Genomic DNA, 19,245 nt, shown 5'->3' with positions numbered 1-19,245 from the left:
TCCTAATATCCACTTGGAACATTAGAAAATGTGCACAGTAGAAAATCCTGCGTTTAATATCACAGAAACCAATTTTATAAGTGATCTGGTGTTTTGACAGGACTTGTGTAGTTTACATACCAACAACGTCTGAGTGTGAAATATTACAACTTGTGTCTGCCAGGAAAGTGACAACGAAGTGTTTTCAAGGCTTGACACGCAGCGTGCAGTTTCCAGCCTATAAAATACCTGTCCCTGTTCTGTGTTTGCACCTCCTATTGTAAGGTACATATTCTTCGTAACTGTACTCGTTTTACGCGTTCATTCGGGGTACTCACAATGAATTAATGGTGGCGCTCACGATTCCTGCTGGTTTTTACACCGCACGCCACACATCTCGTTATATTACCATAGTTTAGGGAGAGGGAAACCCCCCCCCCCCCATATATTTCAAAATTGTAGTAAACGCGGCGGGATGCATAAAACTAAATAGCAAGGGACTGATGAACCACCTAGTATGCGTGTAAATATTTTCCACGACAGCGTAGTTCCACTGCGAGATTTCTGGGTGCGAGAACGTTGTTCATTACTGTTGAGGAAACTTACTTTGAACTCTCTATTGAATGATAACGTTATTGGCTTTACGTCCCACTAACTACTTTATGGAGACGACGAGGTGCCGAAATTTAGTCCCGTAGGAGTTCTTTTACGTGCCAGTAAATCTACTGACACGAGGCTGACGTATTTGAGCACCTTCAAATACCACCGGACTGAGCCAGGATCGAACCTGCCAAGCTGGGGACAGAACACCAGCGCCTCAACCGTGTGAGCCACTCAGCCCGTCGATTAAAATTCAATAAAACATTGTTTTTATAAGGAAAAATGCATCGTTGGAAGATAAGCCTTGATAATGAAAGAAACGGCTGCATTTCCGAAACTTGTGTAGATCAAGCAAGAACACTCCAAATACTGGACAAATGTGAGGACATTGTTACGACTGTATACAAATACAGTCCCATTCTGTTCCGATCTGCTCTGAGCAGAGCACTGTTTGCTCTGAGACGTACTAGATTGAATATACATACTATTCCATTTGTATTTCTTGTATATGATGAGATTGAGGATTACTGTCACCTTCGACTTTCCTCTTGCTCCCTTTTATTTCCCTACCTTTTATTTTTCAGGAATATACAGTACGTATATAAGCCTCCCCTGTAAACCATGTGAACTTGCCGCGGTGGGGTGGCTTGCACGTCCCAATGAAGCAGATAGCCGAACCGTATCGGAGGATATCTGTCGAGAGACCAGACTAACGAATGTTTCATCGAAAGGGGGATAGCAGCCTTTCGGAAACTGCAAGGTTGGCAGTCTGGATGATTGGCAGACATGACATTGTAATAATATTTAACATGCCTTGGCTGTGTTGATACTGCTGCACGGCTGAAAGCAATGGGAATCTACAGCCGTCCCGAGGACATGCGGCTCTCTCTGCATAAATGAATGGCTTCCTCAAGGGTAAAAATATTCCGGAGGCAATCTCCGCGTGGGGACTACACAGGAGGAAGTAATCAGGAAGATGAATAATGATATTCTGCGAGTCGGAGCGTGTAATGTTAGAAGTTCGAATCGTTGTGGTGGATTAGAGAATCTGAAGAGGGAGATGGATAGACTAAAGTTAGATTTAGTTGGTATAAGAGAAGTACACTGGAAGGAAGAGCACGATGTTTGGTCAGGAAACTACAGAATTATCAGCACAAAATCAAACATAGAAAAGGGGGGTTAATAATGAATAAGGAAATAGGGCAGTGGGTAAGCTACAAAGACCAGCATAGTGAACTAATTTTTGTTAAGATAAGACACCAAGCCAATGCCCACCACAATAGTGCAGGCCTATATTCCTACAAGTTCAACATATGCTGAAGAAATCGAAAGAAAATATGAAGAGAGAGAAGAATAAATACAATATGTGAAAGGAGAAGAGAATCTAATTGTGATGAGAGACTGGAATGCAGTGATAGGCCAAGTAAGATAAGGTAATGCCGCAGGCGAATTTGGACTAGGACGAAGGAATGAAACGAAGGAAGTCGGCTAGCTGATTTCTGCACTGATCGTAATTTTGACCTCGCTAATACTTGGCTCAAACATCACAAATGACGGCTGTACACGTGGACAAGACCTGGAGACACTGATAGATATCAAATAGACTTCATTATGATTAGGCACAGATTCAGAAACCACGTGTTGGATTGAAGGACTTTCCAGGAGCAGATGTGGACTCTGATCACAACTTGTTGGTCATGAAATGTATCCATATAATTTAAAGGAAAAGATTGTGAGGGATTGTTTCAAGCAACATATTGCACAAGGACTAAAGGAAAAGGCAGAAGGAAACACAATAGATGAAGGGTGGACAGACGTGAAGAATGAGTTCAGTTGGGCTGCTGAAGAAAAGTTAGTAAGAAAGGTGAGATCAAATAAGAGTCAGTGGATAACTCGAGAGATATACGAACTAACTGATTAATACAAGAATGCAAAAATTGAGAAGGGCAGAAAAGAATACAGGCTATTAAAGAAGGAAGTAGATTGAAAGTGTAGGTCAGGTAAGCAAGAATGGATGAAAGGGAAGTGCAAGGATGTTGAAGGTTGTATGATTGTAGGGAAAGTAGATGCTGCATACAGTAAAATCAAGGAAAACTATGGAGAAAGGAAAACTAGGTGTATGAATATTAAGAGCTCAGATGGGAAACCACTTCTTGGGAAAGGAGACAAGGCAGAAAGATGGCATGAACATAACACACAACTCTATCAAGGGAAAGAAGTAGATAAGGTTCTGTAACAATAAGAAACTGCTGATGCTGTTGAAATGGTAGACTCAATTTTAAGGTCAAACTTCGACAGAGCTTTGAGAGACAAAGAGGAACAACGCACCTGGAATTGATGACATACCCTCAGAATTACTGACCGCCTTAGAAAAAACCAGCATGAGGAAGTTGCTTCATTTAGTGTGGAAGATGTATGATACATGAGAAAAGCCATCCAATTTCAGACAGAATATTGTTATACATATTCCCAAGAAATCGGGTGCTGACAAGTGTGTAATCTACCACACCATTGGTTTAATATCTCACCCTTGCAAAATATTAACATGTATTATTTACAGGCGAATGGAAATAAAAGTTGCAAATGAGTTGGAAAAAGATCAGTTTGGCTTCAGAAAAAATACAGGAACGCGTGAAGCGATCCTGACTTTACGTCTGATCTTGGAGGATCGAATTAAGAAAGACAAGCCACTTACACGGCATTCGTAGATTTAGAAATGGTATTCGATAATATTGACTCGACCAAGCTATGAGATTCTGAAGGTGATCGGCATCAGATACCGAGAAAGAAGTATTATGTATCACCTGTACAAAAGTCAATCTGTAGTGATAAGAATCGAAGGCTATAAAAACAGCAATGAATAAATGAGTGAGGCAAGGTTTGCAGTTTGTCTCCTCTCCTATTCAATGTTACAAGTAACAGGCAATAAATGAAATCAAAGAGAAATTTGGGAACGGAATCACTATCCAAGGAGAGGAATTCAAAACTCTGAAATTTGCCGATGATATTGTTATATCTGAGTCTGCAGAAGATCTGGTGAAATTGCTGAATGGTGGGGACATAGTCTACACAGTCTTTTAGAAGAAGTACAAGATAAAAATAAATAAATCCAAGACAAAAGCAATGATGTGCAGTCGAATGAAGTCAGGTGACGCAGGAGATATATTATGAAATAAAGTCTTAAAGAGGACGGACGAACGGACGGATGGGTGTTGTTTAAAGGGGCCTAATATCTAGGTCATAGGCTGCTAGGAAGTAGATGAATATTTTTCTTGGGTAATAGAATAATTGATGATGACATAAAAATCAGACTAGCACAAGCAAGAAAGACCTCTCTTAAGAAAAGAAAGTTGCTCACTTCGAACACTGATGTAGGAATTAGGACGTTTTTGAAGACGTTCCTCTGGAGCGTTGCAATGTATGGAAGCGGAACATCGACGATTACTTGTTGAGAAAAAAAGAGAATGGAAGGTTTTGAAATGTGGTGTTACAGAAGAATTCTTAAGGTGAGATGGGTAGATCGAATCACAAATTAAGAGACAGAATGATAAAACGCATATTAATACGCCCAGGACTTGTTCAGTTTTTGAGGGAAGCGTAGGTGGTAAAAATGGCAGGGGCAGACCAAGGTATGAATATGAAAAACAGATCAGAGCAGATGCAGGCTGTGGTAATTACGTAGAAATGAAAAGTTTAGTACAGGGTAGCATGAAGAGCTGCATCAAACCAGTCTGTGGACTGAAGACTAAAGCAAGAACGTATACGTAAAGAATGTAACTATACATCTTCTTGAAATTGGAATATGTGATCTTCAAATAATACTTATTATTACACTTAAAATCCGAAGGAATTATATAATAATATGTCTATATTCCTATATTTCATTCATTTCTTATAATATGAAGTTGGCACGGTGGGAACATACAGTACAAGTACGCACTACTCGTCGCGATATTTGTCCGAACAAATCAGCAGGAAGTATGTGGGTTGTATTGCATGGACGGCCACGGTGTGACAGGTTCGTCTAATAAATCCAAACCAAGCACGTAGACTTAGAAAACACTGAATAGTAGAAAACTGTAATGCTTCTAGTAACGCTCAGTAGCAATCATTTAGAACTGTACATGTAGAACGATACTTCCTCATCATCCTGAAGTATTTTAGGTTTTCATGTCGGTGTTTTAAATCATAAAAAACAAGGAAACCTGTGTTACATGCAGCTCAAGAGCCGTGACCTGCCAAGATGACTTCTGTCCAGTGTGAAATCCCGCAGATATTTAAGTGTTTCATGGACAGCACGACTACTTCTTCCTCAATCGTTGCTTGGCTGTCTTGACACACTCAAGTCTATGTGAGAGGAATTATCTCCCCATCAACGAGCCACTAGTTCAAATCGGGAAATGAAAAATAACAGGTCCCAATGGAACTAACTGTAATAATTAATTGTAGAAGTACTAAGTGACACATCACGTGACCTGGCTTATAACACTTGCCTCAAGATTGACTCCAAACGGTCGATTCTAGTGAAGGTCCTTCGGCAAATATGCGAACAAAAACCAAACCAAACCCCATGGCACTACAACCCTGGAAGGGCCTTGGCCTACCAGGCGACCGCTGCTCAGCCCGAAGGCCTGCATATCACTAGGTGACGAGTGGTCATCATGACGAATCCTCTCAGCCCTTATTCTTGGCTTTTTATACCGGGGCCGCTATCTCACTGTCAGGTAGCTGCTCAATTCTGATCACGTAGGTTAAGTGGACCTCGAACCAGCCCTCAGGTCCAGGTAAAAATACCTGACCTGATAGGGAATCTAACCCGGGGCCTCCGGGTAAGAGGCAGGCACGCTACCCCTACACCGCGGGGCCGGCAAATATGCGAATAGAGATCGGAAATAAAAGGCTGTAATCCGTTACTCTATTATTAACTCGTTGTATATGACACTTTTAATCAAATGAATCATAACGCGATGACCGATTTTTATTTATATTTTAAGAAATATGATTTAAAAAAGAAAATGATTTGAAATGACCGCTTGGTGACAAAAAAGTCAACATTCACCTTAAAATCCACAGAGGAGGTCGAAGCCCAGTGGACTTATCCACGCACACAGAGAAGTACTGATGTAACGAAACTAGGGCATGGTGATGAAATTGCACATTAATATTAGATTTCTCTTTGCACTCTTAACATGTAGATGTCTGTGAACTCAGCAGGATCAATGCCGGAGATACTGTGGACGATTCTTCACACACAACAAGAAAATAATGTATGGAACAATGTGACAAGAAAGTGAGAGATATTAAATAGCAATCACAGCTTATAAAATTCCCCTACCGCCTAGTGACCTGTTGCGTAAACGCTCCCTTGATTAGACACTGGTTTTTTGCGAAGCAAGTCAGGAAATGATCATAAAAGGAAGAACTAATACTCTTACCAAAGTCCATAGTTAAGTTAGAATTCGGTTGATTGCGTAAAACAACATGAAACACTTCCTCCTTTCACAGCAAGGAAATGTTTCTTGAGTTAGACCGTGTTATATTTTTCATCTTGATGTCTGTTGCTGAATAAGCATCACCGATTTCAAAGCTGCCATTATTATTATTATTATTATTATTATTATTATTATTATTATTATTATTATTATTATTATTATTATTATTATTATTATTATTATTATCTATATATTAAAAAATTGATGAAAACTAAAGTCAGTCAGTCCGGCCATTCTATCCGGTCGATTTCCTTCATTTTTTAAACTGAAAGGTATTCATGCACAGATTTGTCATCAGGCACTATAAATCACTTTCGCCTTCCTCAAACTATTTGATTTTTTCAATTTTTTTTCTTTTTGAAGCTATAATATATTTGGCTCTAATTGAGGTACGGAGTTCATTTTGACCTAAGAACACTCAGTGGATCAAGATCTTTCATTTCAGCTCTTAGCTATTCAAATTGGTTGATTCTGAGGAAAGTTATGAGTGCACATTCAATTTGACGTCCAATTTCTTCAACAATTTTTTAATCATTGAAGCAATTAAATCTTTCGTTATAATTGAGGTACGCAGTTCGTTTTGGTCTAAAAACACTCAGTGGATCAAACGCTTTCTTTTGAGCTAATAACTACTTACATTGGTAGATTATGAGAATAGTTATGAGTACATTTGTCTCCATGACGAAGATTTTTCAAGGACTTTTCAACAATTCAGCGCGTAGTGTTGTTCCAAGGAACGTTTAATTCAATTTCTTTGTGTGATGTATTTTCAAGTGTTTTGTTGACATAATATTACATTCTATTACGCAGTAGATCATGTGCTTTATTTCATTAAGTCGGAACTTTGCAAATACATCCGTGAGGAGGGTAACGAACAACACCATACTTTGCACATTGCGGGCGGAGCCAGCGGGAAACTCCTAGTTGTTATTATTATTATTTACTAGTATCTTAAGATTTTGGAAGACGCTGGAATTTTGTCCCGCTGTTCTTGTACGTGCCAGTAAACCTACCGGCATGAGCAACTTCAAACACCATCGCACTGAGGTGGGTAGAACCCACCGTGGATGTGTGCTCCCTTGTGTACCTCCGTAGTGTAACGGTTACCCGTCTCCGGATACACGGATTTGATTCCTGATCCTGTCAGAAATTTACGATAGAAAATGAGGCTGTCATGTGGAGCTGCAAAGCCTCGAAGAATTAAAGAACACGAGGACATTTTTGCTCCTTTGAGACTTCACAGTGAAGAAGTAACCTCTCAGTATATGTTGGATATAATCCAGAATATAACATAATGCCAACTTGAGAGTCTTCATGGCACAACCTTGGTGCAATTTACATAATGATAATAATTAATTAATAAATAAGTTAATTATAATCATCATGAAATATGTCTGGTAAATTTGGGAATCGGATTATTTCAGTTTTTAATAAATCAGCTTTATTTCTGGGCTGTTACAGGCATAACAATAAATAACAAGCTACCAATTGCCCAAAGAGAGACTTACTTTCCTATTCATTGAAAGTCAGGCTCCATGGATAAATGGTTAGCATGCTGGCCTTTGGTCACAGGGGTCCCGGGTTCGATTCCAGGCAGGGTCGGGAATTTTAACCATAATTGGTTAATTTCGCTGGCACGGGGGCTGGGTGTATGTGACGTCTTCATAATCATTTCATCTTCATCACGGCGCGCGGGTCGCCTACGGCCGTCAAATCAAAAGACCTGCATTTGGCGAGCCGAACTTGTCCTCGGACACTCCCGGCACTAAAATCCATACGCCATTTCATTTCATCCATTGAAATAATATTGACACAATATGGGAAGGGTTATCTGATAGGAAACTATTTCGCTCCACTCTCAGGTATACTCCGTCAATTTACTTTTGTCGTCCAACGTGTACTATGAAGAATGTGAAATATTCCGGACTACAATTAAACAACATAAATTATTTCAGAATGTAAGACAGCACCTTTAACCAATTCCATGAAATGCAGAAGCTTTTACAAATAACCTGCAGTCTGTAACGGATGTTGACAGTGTAGCATTTCCAAATCCGCCGGTGTTCTTTCCCCTCTACCCTCCTATGTGTGAGTCAAGAACTAATAGCCTCGACCTCAATTTGAAACTTTAACTGGCCCAGCCACACCGCAAACTGAACAGGTGAAACTGCGGCTGACACTCGCCAGACAATACCATCCGTGCTTTGAGATACAATACATCGATCAGTAAGGGACACAGCGATGCATGTGTCTTTCGGTTTAAGTATTTGAGGTACCTTATCCCTTCATTAGGTTGCATCATTACTAGTAATTGGTCTTCAGTCGAGGTCTATGGATTGATATATTTCTTTGAGAATCTATTCCTGAGAAGAATTTCTCCACTGAGTTGGATGACCAATCCATAACAATTCTCCACCAATCACTACTAAATGAATATAGTTCTGGTAGAGAATTGTATCATGTAATGGATAACATAACTCTTCAATGACCGAATCTACTGTGAGAGCTGAAGGCTGTGACGTATTGCCCTGGGTTCGAATCCCAGCGACTTCGAATGGGATTTTGATTAGGATCAGAGCGTGGCCATAAGAAGGGCATCCAGTCCTAAACTCCACGCGAAGTCGAAATGAATCATGGGTGCCACGGGGAAGTGGCGCAGAAATAAAAAAAATGACAGATGTAAGAACTGGAAACCATGATGGACAGAGGACACCAGAAGGGAAGAAAGACATGGTAGACTGAACTAGGTACAGCTGCCGAAAGTATTTACGTGAGTGTACTGTAATTAGAAATAATCAACAAGTTTAAACATCGTTTTATTTATTCAAAATGTTATTGAATGCTGTGAGAAGTAAGAAATGTATGATTCACAGTATCCTTAGTTTTGTCGTTTCGTTTTATAAGAGTTCAGCGCTGCAGCCTCAAGTTTGCGACGCACCCATAGCACTCATTCGTTCTACATATCGTCGTTACACCTGCAGAAACCGCTATGTGAAATAATTGATATCAAATCTCTGATCGGTAAATTTATACCGACTAAGGTTCGATATTGTGAAGGTTTCGCCAAAGACTTCTCTTTCATGATATACAGTATGTACTGCGGGTCAGTATATCTCCGATAACATCGTCACATGCAGGCGCAACAAGTAGTCTTAATTGATCCCTTATTGAGTAAAGTCTCCACCTGAAAACGTTTTCTATATACTTTTACCGGCTTATTAGTCAAATATTCAGCTATTTTTGGTAAAGCATGCCAAAATTCACCAATTTTCAGTCACTAAACCTTCAATATTTTTTAAAATTTATGGTCACATCATACTTTTTCTGGTGTTTTTTTTTTTTGGTAGGAAACATTAAGACGAATCAAATTATACTGAATTAGTCTCCGTACAATACCTATACGCCAAGCTAGACCGAGCGACAAAAGACTTTCGACCACGAAAAGCAGACCTTAAAGTGCGGCCATCTTATGATGACGTCAAGAGCTATCAGTCTGCTATCTACCGTGGCCAAGTCTCGTGCATTTATACTTCTACTTTAAAACAATATATACAATTCATTTCCGCACACACAATATATCTACGTTACATGAAGAGTCACATCGATTTTTCGCCAGACACACCCGAAATATGGACTTGACGAGTCCATTTCTTATTATCTGGCATCTGTGGGAATGATAATTGAAATACTTCAGTGTTTATAGCCTTTTATAAGAGATTCGTCTTGGTTATGATGCTTACGGCTGTCAATGCATCCTTATCCCGGCGAAGTCGGTTGAAATTTGAGTGATCAGTATCAGAGTTACTAAAACGCTAAAGAACTCTTTCTGGGGAAACTTTTCTACGTTCCCTGCTCCCTGAGGACGATAATCGTTGAAGAATGCATACAACTCTACAAAGCAGAAAATAACTACAGTATTGTAAAAAATAAATAACTTTGTATATAGTCCTACCATTTTACTCCAGTAGACAACAAATTTAAAATTTCAGCATTGGCAACTTTTGGCTTTCACGACAAATGTGATGGTCGAGCTCCAATTATCTTGCGATAGAAACTACTGAGGTGAGGAAGTCATTGATCATACTTCGAAAGTGTTGCTCACCAAATCTTATTGTTCGAAGATTATCCAAAACTGTCCGGCTCCATGGCTAAATGGTTAGCGTGCTGGCCTTTGGCCACAGGGGTCCCGGGTTCAATTCCCGGCAGGGTCGGGAATTTTAACCATCATTGGTTAATTTCGCTGGCACGGGGACTGGGTGTATGTGTTGTCTTCAACATCATTTCATCCTCATCACGACGCGCATGTCGCCTACGGGTGTCAAATCGAAAGACCTGCACCTGGCGAGCCGAACATGTCCTCGGACACTCCCGGCACAAAAAATTATACGCCATTTCATTTATCCAGAACTTTTACAGTGAAGTACTTATTTCTTCCTCTCATGGCCAGGTCTTCATATTGAAAACTAAGATTTTTGAAACATCAAGAAGGGGAGAGATTCCAGAGAGTAAGGCAATATCTTAAAATAATGCACCAGATTTTAAGACAGGTCCAACTATTCACATTTAGTCAAGAATTGTTGGGTCTCCACATACTGGCTTCTGATGCTCATTATAAAAGGAGAGTTTTTAATTCATAGCAAGATATTAAAACTTCTGCTCTTGGTGACTCAAGTCAAAATGATTCTACCTTTGAATTAAGGCTTTGATTATCTCTAAAATATATAGAGGATCATTACTAATCGTTACATCAAGAGTTACCATAAATATCACATAATTCACAGTGGCCATAGAAGTTAACATGACATAACATTCAATCTGAATTTATCGTCTGCATCCTTGTCATAGGCGGAATCGAAACCACAGAGATATGACTTTTAATTTTTTTAACTTAATGCACTGACCGTGACCACCTTGGTGAGAAGTCAGTGACAACGCCACTCGGCTACCACGCCCCCTTAATACATTTTGCCTGATAACGTAACTGACTATTGTGCTCATTGTGATGTGTGTTGCCCCTTCGTTCCAGCGAGCTGGGGCATCTCGGATCAAATGCATTTTTCACATATTAAATGCTAATTGTTGCAGTCTGTTGCAAGGCTGTGTCGAGACAAACCCTGTCTGATATCCGCGTTTCCTTTCGCGGGCTCCGCTCCACATACGGGTTACGTAATAACTCTCACATCCTCTTAAGAAAGAGTCAGCGCGAGAAGTGCAGGGCATTGTTAGTAGCTAACATAAAGGATACAACGGAAGTACTCAGATCGGAAAAAGGATACTCAGAACGTTATTTACCAAGGTGGATCATTACTAATACAAATACTTGAGTGTTACTAAAATATTCCCGATCTGAACACTGTGCAGAGAATACTTCACAACAGTTCATGTTCGCGTATTTTATGGTACCAATTTTGACATAAGAGGATACGACAACAGCTTCGTGTATACTGGAGGAAAACTTCACGTACAGCAGTAACAGTAAGTGTAGATTGTTCAAAATCAGAAATGACGACCGCCAGTTGAAAACTTAAGCCTTTTGATTGACCAACAATCGATTTTATCAAAACATATTTATATGATTCAGCTCGCTTATCATCCAATAAAGCATAAATGAGTGTCATGTAATGTCCCTTTCAGTAACCACGCAAGAACATTTGATGAAAGAAAGAAAGAAAGAAAGAAAGAAAGAAAGAAAGAAAGAAAGTGAAAAGTTCCATCGACATATACTTGGTCACACGAGCACAAAAATGGTACATTTGTATCACAAGAAATATTATTATTATTATTATTATTATTATTATTATTATTATTATTATTATTGTTGTTGTTGTTGTTGTTGTACACCTCAACGCCGCGCATTCAAAACTAGCGCCTAAATGAACTCTTGTATTGGTAAAACAGTGAAAGTGAAACTACACCTATCACCACAGAAATATGATGTAATTTTGTTATTGTGCAGTTATCTAAACTGAGTGCATTTATCCTTGTTTTGTTTGCCATTCATCAAGAAGTTTGGACATTTTTCCACAGAGGACACCACTCAAAACTATGATCATGCACCCTGGTGCGAGTTGTAAGAAGTTATAATTTAAAGTTTTGTACTTCTAGGTTTTTGTAATTGATTGATGTTCATTTATTTTTGGGTTGGCAATATTTTCCTTTTCTTTCCGCCAGTTTTGAATCTAGCCAATCCCTAATTTCTTTATTTAATTTTCAACCTATCACAGGCTTCTTGTTCGATTCTAAATGTAACTTTGAAATTCATCCAATAAAACTGAGAGGGTGTGGCTTGTTTAGTCTTCAATGATCTCGAACCTTCCCTGAGGGTTTATAAACTGCGGATTTTCTCGTTTCTTGGCCAATTACATAAAGAAATTAGGGATTGGCTAGATTCAAAATTATGATCATGCACCCTGGTGCGAGTTGTAAGAAGTTATAATTTAAAGTTTTGTATTTCGTGATCTTACTGAGTGTGTGTGTCAAATCAAAGCAGGAGGCGGGCGGCCTCTTTCGTCGGTCAGCAGAACATCTACAAGGTAATGGCCACGTAACTTCTTTATTTCTTGCTACCTCCGCAGTTTAAGCCCTGAAGATGGTTTTCCGTGGTTTATAATTTTCACACCAGATAAAAGCTGGGGTCGTACAGGTAACGCAGACCTCTGGTGTTTCTCACATAATGCCGAATCTCATAAGCAACGCAAACCCATAGTGTTCCTCACCTAGGTGTACTAATCGGGGGCGCCGGTATTCCCGTGGTGTTCCGCATATAGTGGGTACTAATCATAGGTAACGAAGACCCACGGTGTCGCTCATATTGTGTTACTAACCACAGGCAACGCCCACACCCGTGGATATACCGTTGTGTTAGTGCGACGTTAAACCACTAGCATAAATAATGGCAGCATGAAAGATATATTATTTTCCCAGCTCCTGCTCGCCAGCGTTCAGAAAGAGGCTTTCTACTCGGCGAGGTACTCCCTTAGATTATGCGTGCCATATATATATATATATATATTCACTCATGGCTCCGATTTGAGACAAACATATTCAGGTATCGGGAACAGGTAATCCTTCTGCAAAAATAGAATGTATGAGGCATGGGAGATCAGAATGTATTATTCCTCGTCTCTTTGTTATAAAGGTTTCTGAAGAACGGTAGGATGCAGGAAAATAATTTTAAAGTTGATCGACTTTTACTGCGCATAAGATCGGAAACTTTGTTTTCTACATTTATTATTTATCATTTACTGAAAGAACCAGTGTTAGGGGATATACAGGGTGGTTGGAAACAATGTGAACCGGGCATGTGAGCGTTATAGGGTTGGTCATACTAATAAATAATTTGAAAAAAATATTTCGGTATCTCGTGCCGTTGCCATTCTGTCAGCTGCTGAAGTTAGCCAATCAGATTAGTTTTCCTCTCCCAGATGGTAGGAAAAAAACGAAAACGGAACTCTAATGAGCGAACTATATTATTACATGACTTTTAATTCATTTTGTTCAGTAAACATTGAAGGACATTTTACATGCCGACACTTTCTTTTCTGCTTGCCTCCATAATTTTTCACCGTAGAAAGAACTCTTCTGGTAGAGTTAGTAGACGAGCTCCCAACATAAAACTTAACGAGCAAATGAAACCAGCTGGTCGTGACGAAAGGAAGCTTAGTTATGGCCTTGCCTGAAGACAAGGAATATCAGACATGTTTACTGACTCATTTTCACTCTGTTCAAATTTGTCATTGCAAAATAAGCTCCCCGGACAAAAAAAAGTAGTCATTCCCTGAAGAATGTACAGACTATCTCCCTATGTCAATAAAGCTGGCGTCGCATTATTGGTAGCACGTGGCCCTTCACCACTGGCACAGGACCGTGGCAGTGACGTACTCCGAGTTTGCCAGTTGGTTGGTATAATCAAGGTAGGTCGAACAGACTACGCGCTATAGTGATTGGACGCACAGTGAATTGGTGTATCAATACGGACTGTTTAGCGTATCTACAAGGAATGGTGTACCACAAGTATGTGCAAAACATGGTATCAGAACTGTGGTCGCCAAAAGAAAATTAACCGAGAGGAACCAGAGACAAATGTCCCCCTTTGTCATTGGAGATCGATTTAAAACCCGATGGGAATTGCTGTATTCCTGCAATGCAGATCCATCTCAGGTTCTGAACGAGCAATCAGAATAGAACGTCATGCAAAGAATATTTGTCGTACCACACGAGAGGCTGCTGCTTACAGCTGCATATAAATTTGCATTTCTTCAATGGGCTGGACATTACTGACACTGGACCGTAGTCAGCAGAAAATGTGTAGTGTGGTCCGGTGATGCAAGGCGTAGAGTACACCAACAGCCCAATGGAGCTTTTCATTCGCAGTGTGTAGTGGAGGTTGTGGTTCAAGCGTGACTAGGTTCTGTGATGGTTTGGGAGTGCTCTTCGTTTCTCAACGTGGGCCAAATCATTCAGGTAATAAAAATGAAATGGCTTATGGCTTTTAGTGCCGGGAGTGTCCGAGGACAAGTTCGGCTCGCCAGATGCAGGTCTTTTGATTTGACTCCCGTAGGCGACTTGCACGTCAAGATGAGGATGAAATGATGATGAAGACGACACGGACACCCAGCCCCCGTGCCAGCGAAATTCACCAATTAAGGTTAAAATTCCCCACCCTACCGGGAATCAAACCCGGGACTCCTGTGACCAAAGGCCAGCACGCTAACCATTTAGCCATGGAGCCGGATAACATTCAGGTAACAGAACATGAACCAACATGTCTATTTATACATTCTTGATGACCAAGTCTGGCCATTTTTCCAACGTCACCATGCTGTACACACTGTGCACACCCCGGTCTTCCAAGATGACTAACACCATTTCACAATGGTTTAACGCGTGTGTGCATGTTTGAAGAGGATTAAAGCATCTGGTATGGCCTGAAAATTTCCACGATTTGAATACCGTTTAAATTTGTGTGACTATTTGGAGCAGCAGGTGAAACGTTATCCATATCGATATATTTGATTATAATAGCACTAACAGCGATTAATACAGAAATTCTTCAAAAATGAAGTGAGTGCTTTGGCTGGTATAAGAAAGATATGGGTGGGGACAGGAGAGAACTTTGTGTGAATGGAAAGGTTCGTTAGACAGTCAGTTAAATAAAATGCTATTTACAATTGATTAATTACAACTAGAGAGAAAGAAAGAAAGAAAGAAAGAAAGAAAGAAAGAAAGAAAGGAAGGAAGGAAGGAAGACGAATTATATCATATTGGGCAATTGCCATGCAAATAAATGAATGAAAAACAAAATAAATAAATAAATAAATAAATAAATAAAGAAAGAAAGAAAGAAAGAAAGAAAGAAAGAAAGAAAGAAAGAAAGAAATCGGAATAAATTATTTTATCCTCACGGCCGTTATATCATTGAGGTTATTTTGAGAACCAACTTAAATGACCGTCACCTCGCTACACGGAAGTCTAATTACACAGTCCGAGAAATTTATGTCCAATACATTAAATGAAATTTTGGTCATTTACAAAACTTCCTACAGTATGTAACTTCTGCCTCGACTGTCCCACGTCTACCAGAATGGTACCATTGTGTCGGGTATAAGATTATCTATTCACTGATATACACATCACCGAGCAAGTGGCCATCAGCTTGGATTCGGGAGATAGTGTGTTCGAATCCCAATGTCAGCAGCCCTGAGGATGGTTTACCAAGGTTTCCCATTTTTACACAAGGCAAATGCTGGGACTGTACCTTAAGACCACCGTCGTTCTCTTCCTACTCCTAGCCCTTCCCTATCTAATCGCCGCCATAAGACCTATCCCTGTCGATGCGACATAAAACAAATTGTATGAAAGTCATGGCCAGATCCTTTCCATATTCACAGTTCTTTTCCAGTGCGGTTGGGGCATCCAGGAGATAGTGGGTTCGAACCCCACTGTCGGCAGCCCTGAAGATAGTTTTCCATGGTTTCCCATTTTCACACCAGGCAAATGCTGGGGCTGTACCTTAACTAAGGCCACGGCCGCTTCCTTCCCACTCCTAGCCCTTTCCTGTCCCATCGTCGCCGTAAGACCTACCTGTGTCGGTGCGACGTAAAACAACTAGCAAAACAACAAACCAAAAAACCACTACCCGTGGGTGAAGGCCTGCGAAGTGAGACTCAGTAACGCTAATATTTGACACAAAAATGCCAAAACATCGAACAAAGTTCATAAACACGACTTTAATTTATGAATTATTATTTATTTAATACATACGTTTTACTCATGTTTCCTTGCCATATCCCAAGTGAAAAAGCAGTCTGCAAACCTCCCTCGCTTAAGTGCGGCCAGTATCCAGTATTCGGGACATAGTAGGTTCGAACCCCACTGTCGGCAGCCCTGAAAATGGTTTTCCGTGGTTTCCCATTTTCACACCAGGCAAATGCTGGGGCTGTACCTTCATTAAGGCCACGGCCGCTACCTTCCCATTCCTAGCCCTTCCCTGTCCCATCGTCTCCATAAGACATATCTGTGTCGCTGCAACGCAAAAAAAAAAAAAAAGCAAACCTCCCTCGTATACGCACTCTTTTTCTTGAAAACGCATTGTGTAAGGGTGGAATGAACATGTACGCCCTAGCGAAATAACAATCAATTCGACACCTAAAGGGAACAGCGAAAGCCTAGAAAACAAAATTGAATTTAGAAATTAGGTAAGACTATTATTCTTAGGCAGTCAGATTGGAGGGCTAGCAGACATCACTTCGGTTCTATCAAGCAGAATTACTGTGACGCGTGCCTCATTTGGTCTGAAATTGTAATCGTATATTCCTGCAATGATGAGCTACCTGTCACATGAATAAAATGATTTTGTCCTTGAGAATGCTTTTTTCCGGCAGTTAATTAATTAATTAGCTATACTTTGGATATTGAAAGTACTTAGCAGAGGGGCAGCTATAAATGTGAAGTGCACCATGGAAATGCAGAAAGAACAAGGACTACTCGATTAGAGTAACATTAGGATCAACATACCAGAGTCCATTACCATGTACTTTAAATTTTAAGAGTCGGCTAGCCAAAAAGGTAAAGGCGTTCTCAGTTCATCCGGAATCCCTGCATTCGATTCCTCTTCAGGAAGTTAAAAATAGAAACGAGTTTTACACATGCGGAGATGCAAATGACCCTGAAGTACACTCACTCTACACCAAAAATGAGTACTCAATCCTACTTTGTGCCGAAGTTACGAATACTAGAAGCCTTCACTTTCAACTCCCCCGCGGACATTCAACAATCCTTTAAAACAGAATAAGGGGTAAATAAATATATTCTTATTTTTCGTCGCAATGTTTTAGTCTAATACTTGGATTTTTGTACCTTCAGAATTATATTTAAATCTTTTTCAAGAATGAAAGTCGCAAATAACATTTCACTAACCATTTTCACGGACAGTAAGAAAACCAAATTCCACTTTAATAGTTCCTGTACTATACAATAACGAAAATAATTTATTGTTTCCACAAATACAGGACTGTGAAAGACTTAATTATAAGGTTCTAGTACATTAGGGAAATACTTAGGATATAAAAGGAAATTTTTATGCAATATGGCAGGAAAGTCATCCAAAAGTTGAAATCTTAAACCCAAGGGAAAAGGGAAGGAGTAGTCATCACAGTTCCTAAAGAAGAACAGTAAATCACAGTTTAAAACCTTAATTATAATAATACAAAGACAACATTATTTTGTTTTGTAGGATTACTCGGCGTATTGTGGTGGTTAGTGTGATTAGCTGCCACCCCCGAAGGCACCGGTTCGAAGTTTTTAGTACACTATTACTACATTATCAAAACAATTAGTGGCTGTCCGCAGAGTTCAGTATTACTACAGTGTTAAACGTTTGGGCCGACCGTTCAGAAGAACATGTGGCAGAACAACTGTCTGGGTCTGTATACACCGCGTAAACTTGTTAAAGTCTGGCCAGCTGACACATGCGGACGACTTGGAGTACTGGCGAATCGAACATATGATACTACTTACTTTTAGCTGAACATAACACCGTTGATATCCACAGAAAGCAGAAACTTGTCAGCAACATCCTGGATACTTCACCCGCACTCAATGTGTTCAACTGGAGTGAATCACGATGGAACTTTCACCCAACACAGGTATGTACTGTGCGACGTTCCTGACTAGCCCGAGCTTCTTCGCAGACTGGAGGCGGTTAGTAGCCTGACCATGGCTGCGGCAGCCATACCTGGCGAGACCCCCCTCCACTCTTCATCCCCCCCCCCAACACACGGTGTGCCGCAAATGTGACACTCCTGAAGGACTCGTGCTGGTGAAGAGACGTCTCAGACATGGACTGCATTCATGACATGTCAACAGAGTAACATTTCCACCGAGCTTTGTGGCGACGAGCCCCAGTTCGACTTCAGTCTACTCCAGTAATATACTGGGTGTTCGAAACATGCCTTCCAATAATGAGAGGCCTTATAATGGGGATTAGAACATTTAAAATAAGGATAGGAACCATCCCTACAACCCGCGCTTTAGTCTAACAATATGAACTACCAGAACTCGCCTAATGTTTCAGCATTTTCCTCATGGATTTACAGGGGTGAAATCTCTTGCAGTTTTCTATCTCGGGATTTCGGGTCATCTGCTGAATGTATTCCTGATGACAAACACAGCTTCAAATAATGGTAGTGGATGAGTCTGCAGGAGTGTGGGATACTGCAATATACGGTACAGTATACTGTAGTGTTGAAAGGTGGAAAACGGGGGAGGACATAATCTGCTTTATTCTCTTTAGTTTTGTTTTCCTCGTACTGAATTAAAATTGATAGCACAAATGCCTGACACTTCCCTCCGTACAATGCATCTACGATTCCTGGCCACTAAAATGATAAGAGCACATTTAAATGATTACCGGTAGCAAAGTTATCATTGATGCATTTCTCTAGGTTGTCAGAATTTATTCCTTTAATAATAATGTTATTGGCTTTACGTACGACTAACTACTTTTAAGGTTTTCGGAAAGGCCGAGGTGCCGGAATTTAGTCCCGCATGAGTTATTTTCCGTGCCAATAAGTATACGGATGCGCGGCTGATGTATTTGAGCACCTTCAAATACCACCGGACTGACCAGGATAGAACCAGCCAAGTTGGGGTCAGAACGCCAACGCCTAAACCG

General features: G+C 40.2%; 1 protein-coding gene across 1 annotated transcript in view; it reads right to left on the bottom strand.

Annotated features, from left to right (window-relative positions):
• qsm (Zona pelucida superfamily protein qsm) overlaps positions 1–18,251 on the bottom strand; it is a 267,114-nt gene extending 248,863 nt beyond the window's left edge. Inside the window, exon 1 of the mRNA XM_067148424.2 lies at positions 18,090–18,251. Within this exon, the coding sequence (XP_067004525.2) occupies positions 18,090–18,147 (58 nt within the window). The 5' untranslated portion in view covers positions 18,148–18,251. The remainder of the gene's footprint in view (positions 1–18,089) is intronic.
• Between the last annotated feature and the right edge of the window lie 994 nt (positions 18,252–19,245).

The sequence above is a fragment of the Anabrus simplex genome, chromosome 5, assembly GCF_040414725.1.
Source record: "Anabrus simplex isolate iqAnaSimp1 chromosome 5, ASM4041472v1, whole genome shotgun sequence".
Lineage (NCBI taxonomy): Eukaryota > Metazoa > Arthropoda > Insecta > Orthoptera > Tettigoniidae > Anabrus > Anabrus simplex.
The sequence above is the reverse complement of the archived record's forward strand: the minus strand, read 5'-3'. Positions and strand labels throughout refer to the sequence as shown.